The sequence below is a fragment of the Patella vulgata genome, chromosome 3 (genome assembly GCF_932274485.2).
Source record: "Patella vulgata chromosome 3, xgPatVulg1.2, whole genome shotgun sequence".
Taxonomy (NCBI): domain Eukaryota; kingdom Metazoa; phylum Mollusca; class Gastropoda; family Patellidae; genus Patella; species Patella vulgata.
This window is the reverse complement of record NC_065881.2, coordinates 53,881,811-53,901,343: the sequence shown is the minus strand read 5'-3', so window position 1 is coordinate 53,901,343 and position 19,533 is coordinate 53,881,811. Positions and strand designations below refer to the sequence as shown.

Genomic DNA, 19,533 nt, shown 5'->3' with positions numbered 1-19,533 from the left:
AAAAGAAACTGCCCAACAAAATGGCCGCTCTTTGTACGCAAATTGTGTAGAAGTGTATAATACAAAGGTTGTGGACCCTCTAGAGGTCACAATTTTTATCCGATTTGGATGAAACTTAAAAGATATCTTTATATCCCAAAGATCTCAGTCCCTTTTGATATTTGCACATTTCAGGCCATAGTTTTCTGGATTATTGCGCATATTCGCGCATATTGAATTGTAATTTCCTGAATTATGGCCCTTGATAGTAGGAAAAATCACTTTCTTTTTAGCTTGTTCTCTATCCATCTCTTGCAAAATGTGGGCGTATCCTGCCTGGCAGCTGCTGGTTTATTTTCCTAAGTTTGGCAGATGTCATATTTATTGTTCAACTCCACCAAAGCAACAGATCAAAAAATTAACTATACATGGTCTTACAGCTGACTTACATTGGGTTCCAACAATTACACTATCAATTTCATGACATTTTTTTAGGTTCAGTATCATGTATATGGATTTCTTACATGCTTGACTATATGTACATTTCAGTTCTGTTCATGAATCAGAAAAGTACTTGCTTTCTGTTCAGCTATTTCCCGAACTAGGATTATAATTATGTTTAATTCTAGAAATATTCATAATCTTCGCATTTCTCTGTTTAGATGTATGTCCTGTTGGAACTTTTAATAAAGTTAATGGTTTGGTACCGTGTGAAATGTGTCCTACTGGAATGTATCAACCTAATTCTAAATCAACCAACTGTTTATACTGTCCAGACAACACAACAACAATCACTACTGGTTCTAGTAAAATTACATACTGTTCAGGTTGGTTATATTCATACAAATACATGTGATAGTTAATATGACAAGATTTTGTTTGTTTTACAACATAATATCCGGAAGGACAGCAGTCTGGAGTAAGGTATGTTTTCTTGTGTTGCATGCTGTAATTTAGCCCAGTCGTCCGGTACAATGGTGAAACATCATGTGGGCTTATCGGCTTCTCTCAGACTTGTTCGAAAGTCATCAGATCGAGCGTCTGGTTTGAAACTCATCGAATCAAGCCTACATTCACTGCATTTTACGTGACTGACATTGATGTGGAATCCCTCGTAGGCATAATCCATGTTGAAGTGTACTCAGATTTTATATATTTAAGAAAACAAACTCAAAATATGAACTGTAAAGAATCGCCTAGCTTAGATTCAATTGGATTAAAAAGAGGCACTGATAGGTGGCACTTGCTTGTTTATATGAGTTAGAGACAAAATTTAAGACAAAAAATAAGGAAACCAATTAAATATTTGGTGTTTAAGATAAAAATTGAGGCCAAATTGCAAACATTTTGACTATTTTGGTTTACATTCGTTTTGAACCTATTTCATTTATTATGTCTGCATATATAGGATGCTGAATTTTGTGAAATGTTCAATTCATTGAACTATTTATGAACTGACATTCCCTTTGGAGAGTCAGCTTTCATAATATTATAATTTTCAAGGGATTCAAAATCCATCAAATGACCCTGGCTGATGTAAATTGGGTATAGGCCTACTTAATGTCATGAAACATCACTTTTGGTCTTTATGATATGAATAAGTTTTACTTTTAACTTTTGACAGATTTTGATCCTTGTGAAAACATAACAGTATTGGGTTGTGAAAATAATGGGACCTGTATCAGTGTTATGGAAGATGATGTTCTCTGCTCATGTTTATCTGGTTTTAATGGTGATAGATGTGAGATTAACATCGATGATTGTTTATCCTCTCCATGTAGAAATAATGCAACATGCATTGATGGAATAAATGACTATTCTTGTACTTGCTCTGAAGGTTTTGAAGGTGACAAACTTGCTCTCCCAAATTTGAGCTTCATAAGCCCAAAATTAAAATATATATTCAATATCAAACACCCAGGACTACCGGTATATGTATTATCGACTTAAATTGTTCTATTTGAAAAGATTGTCTATTTCAAATTGAATAATTCCACTTAATATAAATAATGAAATAATCTATATTAGAACATTACCACACTTGTATTCTATGTACAAAATATGTTAAAGTTGATGAAATAGCTTATCAAACCATAGGATACACACAACAGCAAAATTAGAACTACACGCAAAGAAAAGTGAAGTGATTAATCAGTTTGCTAAATTGTAAAATGTAAGGAAGGAAAAAATATATAGGTTATTCTGTTGACCACATTTAAATTTAAATCATTATTTTTTTTTTCAATCTATAAATAATATGTGCACTTTGCAAATTTATGCATTACAAATTTGTGAATTTGCAAAATGAACATGCATTCAAACATGCTACTTAAGACTATTGTTACTGGATCCAAAAGTCTTTGAGAGAATGTAGACAACAGAGACAACCACTGTTATTGTATATGTGGTTCAGTTTCGTATTTATGGTTTTAATCAACGGCAATGCTTTTTATTTTTTAACTGGGTTGTTCAGCAACATTGTACTTTTAATATAAAAATGAATTTGAAGAAAATGATGTATTTTTATAACAGGAAATGATTGTGGAATTAATGTGGATGTATGTGTGAATAATACCTGTTCTAATGGTGGATCATGTCTAGATCTAGAAGTTGGGTTTGCATGTTATTGTTCATCAGGATTTACGGGACCAACATGTGATTTACCTATTGACAGTTGTTTGTCTAATTTATGTATGCATGGCAACTGTATTAGCCAGACTTCAGGGTATTATTGTTCATGTCGTCAAGGATTTGCAGGTATTTTTAGATTTAGATACAATGATGCAATATATATACAATTGGGTACAGGGTGAAGGGGGGGGGGTAAAAATATAAACTTTATAATGGTGAGTTTAGTCCCATTCACTACAGATCAAATTGTCTAAGTCATTTATTATCATGGTGTTTAGTTCAGGCCTATCTTCACTTCCGGAAGTGGATCCAAGGGGGGTGGGGGCGCAAGGGGTGCACCCCCCCCCCCCCCTAATTTTCGACAGTGCCCTTTTTTACTGCTGAATGAGTCTTTTCTCAGACCCAAATATGTCCGCTCCCAACCCGTTGCAGGGATCCTAAATGAGTCAAACCATCGACTCAAACACACCAGTCTGGTCTAATCAAACGAATTCTTGTTGTTTAGCTGATGGTGCCCTAATCCTATAGAGTGACTATAGACAGACATCATTGATAGCATCTTGTGTAATCGGCGGCGTATACACTCATGCCCATCACCGACGCACACGAGTGCAACTTGATGTAGCATTGTTTCATGTGTGGACAGTACAAAGTACAAGTTACAAGGCTTAAATAGTGAAGTGGCTAGGGAATAGATTTGTCTTTTTTCCCATCATAATGCCTCGCTCACATGTTCAGCTGGCTTTTTTGCTCAATTTTAAAGCTCTATTTCAACGATTTCCGAACGTTTACTTAGACGAAAATATCAGCCAAATAGCTTTTGGAATGGCTACAGATGCAAGGAAATGACAGATAATTTTCTTGCAGGACATCCCCACCCCCCAACCCCCCCCCGGTCTCCGCGGTCAGTGTCCTCATTTTGCCGCGCCCCCCCTTTTAAAAATTCCTAGATCCGCCCCTGACTTCCCATTTAAAACTATAAGCTGTTTCTTACTTATACAATGTATTCCCATTTATGATTTCACATTTTCGCATTGCTTGTACATCTCGAAATTATTGCTAATGCTAATCTTGTTGCAGTTGATTACTGTAGGCTAGTAAAATAAAAGATATTGTGAGATACCTGAAAGCTTTAGATTATATTTTGGTATTAAAATATGATTGTAGGTAAACTATGTGATGTTATTATAAAGTATACATGTTATCAAATACAATGTTACAATGGAGGTGTATGTCAAGTGGATGGGGATACAAGTAGATGTCATTGTTTACCAGGTTTTACAGGTATGATAACGTTTTTAATATCTCAAATGATTATTGAAATGGTAAACCCTTTTAAATTTCTACAATTTCTGATAAATATTATTACAGTTGAGCTATTGTCTTTGATTATGTCTAAGAATCTTGTCCAGTGGCAATGATTTTTTATGCAGTAAAAAGATTTTGCTTTTCAATTATCTAAAGATTTATAATACAACAGCCTTTGTAGACTAACTTAGATGGGGTGGGTGTGTGTTTCATTACCTGGCAACCTATCTAATATAATGTAAGTTTGGGCCCCCCGCCCCCTCTAGCTACCTTAAAGACTTGGCCCTGATTATTATTGCGTGGTAGTCAATTTTTGGTTTGGATTTTATGTTTAACTATATATATGATAGACTGTTTATTATACAGGTATATTTTGTGAAATTAACAACAATGAATGTAAATCATCTCCATGTTTAAATCAAGCTACATGTATAGATTTAGATAATAGATTTTATTGTAAATGTAAAAGTGGATATACAGGACGTTTCTGTCAAGATGGTAAGTCAATTCAGTAAAGACTAATAGTTCTGTTATAGGTAAACATATGTACATGTATAATTATTTCCATTTATTGTTATTAATCATTATTTGTGTTCATGTTTATCTATATTGTACGCTGCCCTTTAATAATAGATGTTTCAGTACAATAAAATCTTATCATATCTTATCTTTATAAATATTTAAGTGTTGTAGATTTTTATGCAAAGTTTACTAACAGACATGTTTATGACTATTTGTGTCTAAATTGTTTCTCTAGATATATCTGAAGATTTTGACCTGATATTTGATGGTAATTTGGATGTTGGTTATGTACGATTACCATCAGTAGTGATACCTAAACTCAAGACTTTTACTGTTACATTCTGGTTTCTTGTATTTCAAACGGATTTTGGTAGTTTATTCTCCTATAATGTAAGATCACAGAATTCTCCAGAAATTTTTGAGGAAGTAATCAAATTTGAAGGTGGACAGGAATCATATGCTGTAAGTGACATTAAGATAATCTAATTACTATAAAGATCATATTCTGTACCAAGCATTATAAGCTTATCAACTATTGACTCACTTATTGATAGCTATTATTATGGGTAATTGTTTTCATTTGTCTACTAGGTTTACTGTTTGACTAATCAGATAGTTGATACAACCTTTGATCTCTTTACCTTGTATTAAACCTGTAACTGTAATGTATCGCTTGAACGATCATGAGCTGTAGTTAATTGTAAAAGGTAATGCCCTTCCCTAGTAATTTTGATTGAAATATTTTGTGCATCCCTACTCAAATTATTATTTTTGAGAAATCCTGCTTTCACAACTGTCCTCATTACTTAAATACTTGCCTAGCCACCAATCAACTGATTGGATTATAAGAATGGCTCATTGTAATTTTGTGCAATATTACACAAATCTTGATTATTTACAGCTATGTATAAATGGTGCATGTGCTGTGAGTACATCATCTCTACCTGCAGGAATTTGGAATCATGTTGTTATAGACTGGTCATCTATACATGGTGCTTGGCATATCTATATCAATGGTACTATCAGATCATCAGGATTTAGACTTGCAGAAGAAAGTATATTGAAATCAAAAGGATCTTTTGTATTGGGTAATTTAAATTTTGTATATAGCATATACATGTATGTGCTTATGTTATATTTTAATAATTCCTGTCATAAAACCTGCTTGGCGTATGTCCATTTCATTTCATTTCATTTTACAAATATCCTATACTAAACACCAAAAAAAAAACCGCCAACAGTTCTCCATTGCCTGTGTCGCCAGTTCTGGTGTTGTTGGGCAAACTGTAGACGTTCACGTCGATGGCGAGGGGTGAGGATCGGTCTACTTCAATGGATGTTTTCTCTGGTGAGACGTCGGCGCACTGTATCGGTACTGATGGGTCTTCCGTGTGTTCCCACTGTCTTACGTGCTGTCTCAGATGCCTGTGTGAATGGATTCTGCACGTGCTGTCGCACAACATGGCGGTCTTGTCGCCTTGTCGTAACCCTTGGTCTACCACATCCGGGATGATCATCCGTGGTGTTGTGGGTCGAAAATGTTGCTGAACCCTGTAGATGGTCCGAACATTAACCTGGAAGTGATTGGCAACGGCTTGGGCAGTGTGGCTAGCGTCGAGTCTTCCAAGCGCCTGGTTCCTCTGAGCTGTCGTGAGTCATGGCATGCTGCTGACGTTGTAGTGTGAATGATTCAACCAGTTCGTTCGTTTCTAGAGTTTTACGTCCACTTCCCGCTAGATTGGGGGGGTGTGTGACATTTTATAGGGCTGGTCCCGGTGAACAGCACGCGCAGCATGAGTTACATGAAAATCATGTAGAACACATTACCATCTCAGAAGTCAGGTTGGGTTCAATTCTGTGTTTGTGAAGGAACCTTATTGCTCAGGTAAAGATGGACATGTGGTCAAAATATACAATAAAAACATTTGGCAAATTTTATGCAATGCATCTATTCAGAGTAACATACCAACCTGAAGTTTCTTTTGCTGCTTAGTAAACATTTTATCAGTTCCAAATAGATTTTAGTGAAAATGTGTTTACTTCCAGGAATTCAAGAAGATTTTTATGGTGGAACACAAAATATCTGGAAATCATATTCTGGTGAACTCAGTAGATTCAATGTTTATGATTATATTCTTAATGAAGATGAAATCGCCAAAGTATCCAATCAGACAAGTTGTTACAATGCTAATGGTAACATTTTGTCATGGACTGATGCATTCTCCGGAATTTCTGGGGAGATAACCATTAGAAATCAATCCTATTGTTTAGGTAAGTTATCTTATTATCTTTAAAATCATTTTGAGTCACAACATGACCTGAAAGTAACAGATTTAAATTTTGTTGTAGTTCTAGGTCTGTATGTCTCATGCTCACTGGCTCAAGTCACATAATCTTTTACCTTATATAGTCTGTGAGAAAAGAGAGAAATGGCCTTTAACGTCCACTCAACACAAACTAGGTCATTTTGGGACTAACACATGGTTCAATTTTATTTCAATCATTCTTTAGCAGTGGGAGCAAACTGGAGGGCCCAGAGAAAACCCACGAGGTGAACAGGCGACCCTACAACTTGTCACGTACAACTAAGGAATCGAAACCACCCTAGATGACTCAATGACAGACCTTATGATACAGCGCGCCCGCGCTAACTATTCAGCCATCCAACCAGTCTTTATAGTCTGTGAGAAATGGTGACTCTCCAGTTACCATACAGTGTAGTACACTGTAATCTGGACAGGGCTCAATATAAATGGTTACCCAATAATGTCTGCTGTTATTTTTGATGAAGAAGAGTGAAAAATAATGCAAAAAATGTTCAATAATTGAATGACTGTGATCAAGGCAGCAGATCCCGGGGGGGATGAGGGGGACGTGTCCCCCCCATTGATTTTCACTGGGGGGGGATTTCTTATGCCTCGTTCCCCCCCCCCCCCCAGAAAAATGCATCGATAAAATTTCCAAAGTCTTATTTTCAGCCCGGGAAATGTAGCCTATATTTCCGAACATGCCGATGTACAATGCCCAGAAATAACATATAACATTATATGAAGTTAAGAAAATTGCTGGAAAATGCATGAAATAATTAATAATTTAAGGATTTACATCACAAATAAATATTTGGTTCCTAGACCGACACACTTACCAAAATTATATCCAAGATTTGCTTCGAGTGTCTCCATGTCAGGCAAATTTACTGATGCACAGATGCAAGTATTGATGTTTACCTTTCATGCCTGATATATATAAAGATTAACTATCATTTATTTGGCACACAAACAAAAATCTATGCAATTTTTACTTTCGGGCAACCAATTCCAGTTTTGCACATGTAAAGTCATTAAACTGCAAGTGACTGAGAGAATAAATAGAACTATTGGCATTAAAATGATTTTTATACCCCCACATTTTCATGTGAACGTATATTGTCGTCGCCTGTGTCCGTCCGTCCGGAGATTTGCTTCGAGAGTCTCTCGGGCAAATCTACTGATGCATAGATGCAAGTATTGATGTTTGCCTTTCATGCTTCGGTTTGTAATAGATTAACTATCATTTATTTAGCACACAAAGAAAATTATGCAATTTTTACATTAGGGCAAAGAATTTCATTTTTGTACTATTGGCATTAAAATGATTTTTATACGCTCACATTTTCATGTGTATATTGTCATCGCTACTTTCTGTCCGTCCATTCAGACGTCTATGTGTCCGTTCACAATTGATTGTGGACACTCTACAAGTCAAAATTTTAATCTGATTTTGACGAAACTTAAAATAGGTTTATATATCCCAAAGATCTCGAACCCTTTTGATATTGGCATTTATCGGACCGCAACTTCATGGATTATGGCTCCTGATTGTACGAAAAATCGCGTTTTTAGCTTGTGGACACTCTCGGGCAAATCTACTGATGCATAGATGCAAGTATTGAAGTTTGCCTTTCATGCTTCGGTTTGTAATAGATTAACTATCATTTATTTAGCACACAAAGAAAATTATGCAATTTTTACATTAGGGCAAAGAATTTCATTTTTGTACTATTGGCATTAAAATGATTTTTATACGCTCACATTTTCATGTGTTTATTGTCATCGCTACTTTCTGTCCGTCCATTCAGACGTCTATGTGTCCGTTCACAATTGATTGTGGACACTCTACAAGTCAAAATTTTAATCTGATTTTGACGAAACTTAAAATAGGTTTATATATCCCAAAGATCTCAGACCCTTTTGATATTGGCATTTATCGGACCGCAACTTCATGGATTATGGCTCCTGATTGTACGAAAAATCGCGTTTTTAGCTTGTGGACACTCTAGACATCACAATTTTTTCAGATTTAGATGAAACATGAAATGTATGTTTATAACCTAAAGATTATGGTACGTTTTAATATTTGTGCATATCGGACTGTAACATCCTGGACTTTTGCCCCTGATTGTACGAAAAATCGCATTTTTAGATTGTGGTCCCTCTAGAGGTCACAATTTTTATACGCTCACATTGAAATGTGGTCGTTTTTTGTTGTTGCCCCCGTCAGTCCAGGGGCAAAAGTTAATATTCGATTGACTTTAAATTTATACACAGTGTTTAGGGTCATGAGAAGAAGAATCCTATTGATTTTCAGCGATTTTCGATAATTACTGTCAGAGTTATAGCCCTTGATCGATTCAAAAAATCTTGTGGACGCTCTAGAGGTCAAAGTTAATATCCGATTGACTTTAAATTTATACACAGTGTTTAAGGTCATGAGACGAAGAAGCCTATTGATTTTCAGCGATTTCCGATAATTACTGCCAGAGTTATGGCCCTTGATCACTTCAAAAAATCTTGTGGACGCTCTAGAGGTCAAAGTTAATATCTGATTGACTTTAAATTTATACACAGTGTATAAGGTCATGAGACAAGGAGCCTATTGATTTTCAGCGATTTCCGATAATTCTTGCCAGAGTTATGGCCCTTGATCACTTTGAAAAATCTTGTGGATGCTCTAGAGGCTAAAGTTAATATCCGATTGACTTTAAATTTATACACAGTGTTTAAGATCTTGAGACGAACAAGTATATTGATTTTCAAAAATCTTTATGACTTAAAAAGCTAAATCCATGATGTTAAAAACTTTATAAAAAGCAAACAAATTCTAATGGTTTTCTGATAATTACTTAATGAGTTGTTATCCTTAATCAGATTTTAATGTATTATAAATGTTTCATTACCGAAAAAAGGAAAAATATGTGACAACTCTTGTTGACTGCCCGGACGATATAGCTGCTGTTGGCGTATGTTTCGTTGCCTGGCAACCTATCTTTATCTAATTTAAAAAACGTTTGAATATATCACTGTTACACCATTAGTATGAATTTCTTAAAAATTAGGTGGCAACTGCCCGACAAATTGTGCTCTCCTTGTATGCTTATAGTGTACAAATATGGAATATCAAGGTTGTGGACCCTCTAGAGGTCACAATTTTTATCCAATTTTGATGAAACATAAAATATTTGTTTATATCCCAAAGATCTCGGTTCCTTTCGCTATTTGTGAATATCGGAATGTTACTTCCTGGATTATAGCCCCTGATTGTTCAAAAATTGTGTTTTTATACGCCCACATTTTCATCGCCCCTCTTCATCCGGACAGCCACAATTGTTTGTGGACACTCTACAGGTCACAATTTTTATTCGACATCAACAAAACTTGAAATATAAGTTTATCTCCCTAAGTTCTCGGTTCCTTTCGATATTGGCATGTATCAGACCGTAACTATATCAAGGTTGTGGGCCCTCTTAGAGATCACAATTTTGATCCGATTTTGATGAAACAATTTTTTTTTGATTTTGATGCAACCTTAAATTTATACTTATATTACAAAGGTCTTCAATTAAAAAATGGATTTCGTTTTCGACAAACGACGAGCACAAAGGACATATCCGATTTTTTAGGGGAATTGGGGGTTTGGAATAGTGACCTGTTTCTATTGATAGAGGGAGAATACCACATCTAAGTTTACTTATAACACCTCTCTGAGCCCTGGTCATGACACAATTAACATAATCCTCAACTTTTAGATCTTTTTTAAACAACCTATACGTTATCAATTTATTTCCATTTGTACAATTTCTATCATCCCACAGTTTTGAAAACCACCTAGATTCATCAGTTATAAATAATTTTTTACACAAAAGTTTAAAATCAGCTTTACTGCCGTCACATAAATTAAGCTCGTGTTTACATTTAAATTTGCTGCCAACTTTAATACCTTCCTTTCCCACAATTTTGGACGTCTTACAAAAACGTTCAAATATATCACCGTAATGTTGGTTGCGTTCGAATTTCGTGAAAATCGGACAAAAACTGCCAGACAAAATGGCCGCTCCCTCTACGCAAATAGTGTAAACATCTGGTATATCAAGGTTGTGGACCCTCTACAGGTCACAATTTTGATCCGATTTTAATGAAACTTGAAATGCATGTTTATAACCCAAAGATCTTGGTTCCTGTCGATATTCGCACATATCTGATCGTACCTTCCTGAATTATGGCCTTTGATGTTACGAAAAATCACTTTTTGTTTAGCTTGTTCTCTATCCATCGCTGGTTAGCTTGTGGAGTGTGAACCCTCTGGAAGTCACAATTTTTATATGATTTTAAAAACCTTTAAGGTAATAATCAGACCACAACTGCCCAACAAAATGGCCACTTCTTGTACGCAAATTATGTAAAAGTATGGAATAACAAGGTTGTGGAGTCATTGTGGACACTCTTGAGGTCACATTTTTGATCCAATTTTGATGAAACATAAAATATATGTTTATATCTAAAAGATCTCAGTTCCTTTCGATATTCATGCATATCGGACAGCAACATCCTGGATTATGACCACTGATTTTATGAAAAATCGTGTTGTTAGCTTGTGAACCCTCTAGAGGGCACTCTTTTTATCCGATTTTAATGAAAATTAAAATATATGTTTATAACCCAAAGATCTTGGTTCCTTTTGATATTGTTAGATGTCGGACCATAACATCCTGGATTATGGCCCCTATTTGTATGAAAAGTCGCTTTTTAGCTTGTTCTCTTACCATCTCTTGCAAAATGTGGACGTATCTTGAATGGCAACCACTTGTTGTGTTCTAGATTGTGTGTAATAAACCCGTATTGTTCTGTCTGGGAAAACCATTCAGATATACTATTTATTTTGTGTTCTTTGAAAGGAGGGGGACTATTAAAATGGGTCTGTCTATCTGTCCATCCGTCCGTCAAACTTCCTTCTAATTGTACTAGATTGTTCAAACATGGTGTAGGTGTTTAGGAGGTGAATGCCTTAATGGAGTTCGAAGATGGGCATTTTCTGCTTAGGGTAAGCAGAGTGATGAAATTTGGTGTATAGTTTCATTACATAAATACCTTGACTAAGTTCCATAATGAGCATTTTCTGCTCAGAGTAAGGAAAGCGATAAGCGATTTGATTGGTTGAGACTTTGGAACACAATAAATCTTCTTCGAATTGAGGTAGAATCTTCGAACTTTGTGTAGGTGTTGATTAGGTGAATGCCTTCATGGAGTTCGAAGATGAGCATTTTCTGCGTAGGGTAAGCACAGATAAGCAATTTGATAGGTTGATGTTTTGGGACACGATAACTTTGGTTCTAATTAGTGAGAGTGATGATACTTTGTACCTTTTAACTGCTTAGGAAAAGTAGAGACTTCAATCTGAGTGTTTGAGACTTTGGAACACAATAACTCTCCTTCTAATTGAGGTAGAATGTTTAAAATTGGTGTAGGTGTCTATTACGTGTATGCCTTGACAGAGTTCGATCATGCACATTTTCCAATAAGTCTAAGCCGAGATAAGCAATTTGATTGGTTGAGACTTTGGGACACGACAACTTTGGTTTTAATTGGGTTAGAGCGATGAAACTCTGAGTATAAATTTGTTATATCAATACATTGACTAAGTTCAATGATGAGAATTTTTTGCTTAGGCTAAGTAGTGATAAGCAATTTGATTGGTCAAGACTTTGGAACATAACAACTCTGCTTTTAATTGAGGTATAGATGTTCATCAGGCGAATGTCTTAACTGAGTTCAATGATTAATATTTTCCGTTAAAGCTAAGCAGAACTAAGCAATTTCATTGGTCGATGCTTTGGGACAGATAACTTTGATTCTAACTGATGGAGAGTGATGAAACTTAGTGTATAGTTTCACTACCGGTACTTCAAAACCTGAGTTTAATAGTGAACATTTTATGCTTAGACTAAGCATAGATAATCAGTTTGATTACTCGATACTTCTGAAAAAGATAAATGTGCAATTAATTAATATTTTTCATCTGTTTATTTGGGTTTTTTGGGCGGAGGGACATCCTCACTATTGGCTTGTTTACAGATATAGATGAATGTTTATTTATTTACAGTTATTTACAGATATTGATGATTGTTTATTTTGTGTTATTTACAGATATTGATGAATGTTTATTGTATAATCCATGTAAAGATTATGAAGTATGTAAGAATCAAGTGGATAGTTATAGTTGTGAATGTAAAGCAGGGTTTAAAGGTATAGATTGTAAAGAAACAGTCAACGAATGTAATACTGAAACATGTAAGAATAATGGTATATGTAGTGATGGTAATAGTTTATATGATGTAACTTGTACATGTCAACCAGGATATACAGGTACGTAGAAACAATTTTGGCTGCATTTCCTTTTAAAAGTTTACATAGGGAATTTGATTATTGATAAACACAGTGGTGAAGTGCTAAAAAGAAAATCAGTCAGTCATTGCCTATATAGAGAGAATGAGCGGAGCAGCCGCCAGCCTGTAAGAAATGGAAATGGGCTGCTATTATTTTTGCCAGTTTTTTTTATAATAAAGTACCATAATCACATATACCTAAAAGTTTTTAGGCAAACATTATCTCGGTTGAAGCAAAACGATTTGAAAAAGTTAATGGATCTTTCACATATTCCATTTAGAGATGGAGATTAAAAATTCCACTGTGTTAGAGAATGCTGTTACCCTCTGTGCTTTCTCCAACCCATACAAAGTATGGCAATGCAGTTCCGGCAGCACTACACTACATTACATTAAAGGTACTATTTTATATTTGTACAATAAATTGTAATATTTGAAGGTCGTTATTGTGAGTTTGAAGACAAGGATGGTTGTAACAGTTCTTCATGTGTAAATGGTAAGTCAGATCTATATATATAGACTACTGCTGACCATTAGTCTCTTAATCAAAACAATTTAAGATTGCTGGGAACTCTGTCCATGATACTATAAGTCTCTTGTTAGTAAATAAATCAAAATGGGATGTGTTAATGTAAGAGAAATTAAATGGGGTTTTAACTTCCTACTGTTATGCTCTGACTGTTACTGTAAGAGCTATAAGAATTATATATATATATATATATAATATATATATATATATCTAGAAATATTAGCACAACCGTAAAGCTGCACTACTTTGTTTCACGGTAAACGATGAAAAGATAAAAAGTATGCCGACAAAAACTGATTTCAACACTGGTTTAATAACATTTTAACATTTTAAAGTACTTTTCGTCCGTCTTTGGACTATTCATAAATAATGTCATTGTATAAGATGGACAGTATAGTATATTTATACATATTTACATAGTAACACTGTGGTTTTAATTGGCTATAGTTACCATTGTCTATGGTTACATAGTACATCGTTAACTAATAAAAAACATGTACACACGTGTGTTAATCTGTAGTATATGGGTTCAATTTATGAACAATGAGTGGAAGATAATCATGGGATAGATTTAAGAAAATTAATGAAGCTAATGACCAATTGTTACTTATTGACTATTAAGTCGAGGAACATATTTTTTAATAAAATGGTTTTCCATTAATTTCCTTTTCGTGGTGTCATCGACTTTCATTTTATAAAAAGGGAAAATTTGGAATTTTACTTTTAGGTGTTGTGCACATTTAAAGTTATGTCTATTTACAAATAAAGGTCCATTTTCAATATTACAATCCCGTCGATGGTTGCATACTCTATCCCGTAGATGCGTGGATGTCTCCCCTATGTAAAAATTTAGACACCCATTGCAAGTCAAGACATATATGAGATTTTTTGTGTCACAGTTCATATTGTCGTTGACACTAAATGTAAACTTAAGAAAATTATATTTGTTATTTGGCGTATTATATGGTCGCAACATTTGCATCAAAGATCCAGGCATTTAGATACATAAAAGCCGGCCCTTGTGATAGATGAATTGAATTTTGCTTAGGTTAGGTGGCTGTCTTTGTGATTTAATGAATTGAATATTATCAAATTTCGTTCTGAGGTTGTCGTTTGATGCCAGGATTGCCCTGCCCTCGTACATTGTTTTAAAGAAGTTGGGATGTTAGGGGTTAGAACTGTTTCAATAAATTTCTTTTTAGCTCACCTAATCTGACAACCTGGAGGTTTTCATCTATCACAATAGTGCATATTTTTCTAGCTAAAGAAAAGGGTATATTATTTTTGGTATGGCGTGGGTGACATGATTTATATGAAAGATAGTTTTTGGTATCTGTTTCTTTAGAATACATATCCATTACAAGGAGTTCTCCCCTTCGTTTCACTAGAACGTCCAAGAATGCGATTTGCAGATCGTTCGTTTCAATTGTGAATTTGATATTTAGATCTAAATCATTCATTATTTTTTGCAAATCTGCAATTTTGCCAATTCGTTCATTCCAAATACAGAATATATCGTCTAGGAATCGTTTCAACTGATTCTCTAAATATAATCTGTAATCCACGCCATGTTCAATTTCTACAATTGAGTATAGTTTTTCCTCAAGGAATCCCATTGTTAAATTACTTAATTGTGGTGTCGCCTTGGTACCCATCGCTATACCAAGAATTTGTTTGTAATTTGTTTCGCCAAATGTAAAAGTGTTGTTAGTCAGGATGATTTGTATAGCTTTGAGAATGAAGTTGTTTGAAATTCTCTCATGACTGCATTCAGGATGTTTATCCAACCAATATTCTATGGCCCGAAAGCATGTGTGTTAGCACTTAAAAAGAAACAAAATATTTTTGTCCATGCCCATGATTACATACCAAAGTCCTATTTTCTAACATTTAACAGGTAAATGTGTACAGAAGAAGGAAGGGCATGTCTGTGAATGCCGTGACAACTGGAGGGGAAGTAACTGTGATATAATGTATGATTCCAGCTGTGAACTTTCTCCATGTTTATTTAATTCAACCTGTGTTCCAGATATAAAAAGTTCTGGAAAATACAAGTGTGTATGTCCTAGGTTTGATAGTATGGTGTATGACAAAAACTGTTTGCCATTGTCTTGTATTTCATCCCCATGTCTTAATGGAGGTAGTTGCTATGACAACTATGATGCCACCTTCACCTGTAAGTGTGTGGATGGATACAGTGGAGAAGTATGTGATGAAGGTATGTATTTTTAAATAGAAAATGACAGTGTTAACACGCATGTAATATGAATTAATTCTATGTTATTACCCATATTATGATTTGTTTATTTATATTTATTAGTTTTATCACCTGTTTGTACATCAACTACATGTTTCCATGGTGGTACATGTCTGGATTATAATGGAACCGTAACCTGCCATTGTGTACCAGATTATATAGGACAATGGTGTGAAATCAAAATTGAAAATAAAAATAAAAATTATAAAGGTAAGAACATAAGATAAGGTCTACAGATGGTTAGATCATATTTACCATATTGAGTCCAATTTGATCTGAGAAACAATCTTCTTATCATACAGGTCAAAATTATTTGATCATAGAATGAGGACTTAAAAATTTAAAGTGATTTAAAAAATATTGTTACATTGAAGATCTAAAGGGAAGTAAAAAGAATTAAATCAGTATTTTGTGGCAGTAAAATAACAAAATTAAAGGATAGATTAATTACCCCTTTATCTGTGATATTGTCCAAGATGATCCGCAGATAAACAACAAAAACTCATTGGCTTAGTACATTATAATAAATGTTGGATTGCAATAAGCCACAGGTTGTCTAAAAATTGACATGAATTTATAATAGTTGGTGGCATTAATTTAATATACATTCACATCATCCCCCTATTCAATTTAGGTTGGAAATCATACATTTGTTCAGTAGTCAAGTTAATACATGTATGTTTATATTTCAGACAGCCTATCGGCTGTGGATGAAAGAGTTATTATATTTTGTAGCCTTGGTGTAATTGTTATATTTATAATAGTTACAGCATCTATATTAGGATGTAAGATGTGTAAAGAAAAACGAAAGTATCACCCAAGGTAAAATCTTTGTACCCATATCATTTACATAAAATTAAATTGGGTGGGGGGGAACCAGACTGCAAAATCGCAGGGAATTTTTTAGGCTATCACTAGGATCGAATTCTGGATCTACTAGTTAGTCAGCCAGCCCCATACTCACTGAGCCACCATATAGAATTGATTTCTAGAGACCCTTTAATGAAGTTGTATATATTTTGTTTTATTTTTAGAAGACTCTTATCAGATAATTTAAACAACTCTCCATCACCTATAGGCATAAATGTAGTGAACAATCCGGTATTTAACATGGAAGATGAGGCTACAAGGCAAGGAACTCCTTCAGGAACTTACGGTAAGGCCTGTTATATTTGTTGGAAATGGGAGAAATGTTTGTTCACAGGGCCAAATAAATGACTGAACAAACAAATTGTTTGAAAATATAATAAAATCAAAATATAAACATAACTGATCACATTTTTACTGTTCATTAGAAATCATTTTATGTTTCTGTTGGAGTATAGTGTTGTCGCCCTTGTCTGTCCTTTTAAAATTGTATTTATGCAAAGTACCTGATTTAAGATAAGAGATTAGAATAGAGGTTGAAATTTGGTTGAATAGAGGTAAGACACTGGGTTGCTTGGAAATCCTTTGCAATTGTTATGTGAGAATGGATACAAAATCTCAACTGAGATCTCCCAAAATGGAGGCGGTGTGGGCTGTATATAGAAGAAAGATGTTACCTAAATATGGTTTAAAAGGTATCAAAACAGCCCCTCGTGCAAATCTGCTATTGAAACCATTTATTCTGACTTAATATTTACCCCTGTTTTAATACATTTACCATATTAATTTATCCTATATTTCAGAGAATATGTATGCTGAGTTAGGTGATTTTGCCTATGCTGATGATATTATGGACATTAAAAATAATCAAGCCAAGGCTAAGGAATGTAATCTAGAAAGGGCAACTGACAGGAAAAACTCAGAATCATCTTATACTTCTGTTCGATCTTCCAACAAAAGCCTGAAAAGGTTTGATGCTGATTACTTGCAGCCTATTTTCACTAGAAATGAATTTGAATATGTTGATGATGTACCCAAAGACTGTAAAGTACTTTTACCCATGATAGGCAAGAACATCAGAGATGCACCAATTCCTGTGGATGAATCTGAATATGTCCCGCCCTCGCTACCGCAATTCCACAAATATCAAAATACCACAGAAAAATGTCAACCAAATGTAACTGAGAAAAACCCACTGCTACTGGATGAACAAAAATCTAATGAACCTCCCTATATTAATACAAGTACATGTAGCTTGATTCCCTATCCTTGCCTACCGTTACAGAAGTATATCATTGATCCAAATGTATTAGGTTCATCAAATCAAGGCAGGGGTGAAATGTTGGGTTATGTTAATGAAAGATTTCACCTGGAATCATCTGAGGTACAACTTCCAGAATTAACTACCAGAACACAAAGATCCAATCTAGATGATGGTAAGACAAAGAAACCATTTGAAGATATTTCACATTCTGATGATGACAAGAAACCAATCGATGCATCATTTGAATCTCCTACCTATTTGTCAGTAGTTGAACCCAAACCAGGTGAACTACCAGGTACCAAGTCGAAGCATGTTCATATTGAACCATGTAAAAGAAAACTGCCCCCTTTACCAAAAAATAGATAAAAACGTTTGGTATTCAATGTAATATTATTTGCTTTTGTTATAATGTTATAATGTAGATGTGGTATTAAACAAACATACATTTAAGAAAATAAATTCACTGTTTCACAGAAAACATTGAGGAAAAAATTTATTTCAAAATCATATGTAAATAATATTTCTATGATACAATAAATTTTGTCAGTCGGTTAAAATGACCAAACCAAAGACATTCTGTCCTGTGAAATCTCCTTGGTGATCTGCCTGCAGGTAGATAATAAACTTTACCAAGTTTAGCGTTATAATTTTAACCATGTAAGGAATCTCTTGTCCTGTCGCCATGCTTTGTCAGGTCTTTTTTCCCTTCCTGGCTGGTATTTATAGTCAGGTCATCAGTTGCTCCTCCTCATTGCGTCTCTGTGGTTCATCTGGAGGGAACAAAGGCTTACCATGCTTGTCTCCAAAATTAAGTTATCTCTGTGTCGAACTTCCTTCTTCCATGAAAGTCAAAACTGCGCCAGGGAAGAAGGGAAACAGCATTCGTTCTACGACCCAGGTCAGGTAGTAAAACATTGACTTTTGCAGTGATGCATCTGACACATCCAACGGTGATGGTCCAATACTATTTTCCTGCGACTTACTCAGCCAAAGATGTATACAAAAAATAGACCTAAATAATTAGATGCATAGAATGTTACAGGATTATGCACACGTCCCCATGGAATCGAAATTCCTATATACTAAACAGCAAAAAAAAAAAAACGTCAGTAGGATTTCAAAATCAGAGAGGCACTTTAATCAAATCATTCTAGAAAAGGACTTACTAAATGGATCAAAGCAATTTTATTATACGCCCACATTTTCAAGTGGACGTATATCGTCGCCCCTGTCCGTCCGTCCGCCCACACATGTTTGTGAACACCCTAGAGGTCACAATTTTTATCCGATTTCAACGAAACTTGAAATATAGGTTTATCACCCTAAGATCTCGGTTCCTTTCGATATTCGTGCATATCGAATCTTAACTTCCTGAATTATGGCACCTGATTATACGAAAAATCGCGTTTTTTAGCTTGTGGACCCTATAGCGGTCATAATTCTTATCCGATTTAAAAAAAAAAACGTTTGAATATATT

At 34.7% G+C, this 19,533-nt stretch overlaps 1 protein-coding gene across 1 annotated transcript in view; it reads left to right on the top strand.

Moving 5' to 3' along the window:
- Positions 1 to 18,501, top strand: part of LOC126815191 (sushi, von Willebrand factor type A, EGF and pentraxin domain-containing protein 1) — a 30,876-nt gene extending 12,375 nt beyond the window's left edge. The window contains exons 14-28 of the mRNA XM_056099561.1: positions 642 to 806; positions 1,604 to 1,825; positions 2,512 to 2,736; positions 3,778 to 3,894; positions 4,285 to 4,416; positions 4,676 to 4,902; positions 5,342 to 5,528; positions 6,487 to 6,711; positions 12,900 to 13,118; positions 13,578 to 13,634; positions 15,565 to 15,885; positions 15,988 to 16,134; positions 16,617 to 16,746; positions 16,959 to 17,080; positions 17,595 to 18,501. Of these exons, the coding sequence (XP_055955536.1) occupies positions 642 to 806; positions 1,604 to 1,825; positions 2,512 to 2,736; positions 3,778 to 3,894; positions 4,285 to 4,416; positions 4,676 to 4,902; positions 5,342 to 5,528; positions 6,487 to 6,711; positions 12,900 to 13,118; positions 13,578 to 13,634; positions 15,565 to 15,885; positions 15,988 to 16,134; positions 16,617 to 16,746; positions 16,959 to 17,080; positions 17,595 to 18,421 (3,323 nt within the window). The 3' untranslated portion in view covers positions 18,422 to 18,501. The remainder of the gene's footprint in view (positions 1 to 641; positions 807 to 1,603; positions 1,826 to 2,511; positions 2,737 to 3,777; positions 3,895 to 4,284; positions 4,417 to 4,675; positions 4,903 to 5,341; positions 5,529 to 6,486; positions 6,712 to 12,899; positions 13,119 to 13,577; positions 13,635 to 15,564; positions 15,886 to 15,987; positions 16,135 to 16,616; positions 16,747 to 16,958; positions 17,081 to 17,594) is intronic.
- The last annotated feature ends 1,032 nt before the right edge of the window (positions 18,502 to 19,533 follow it).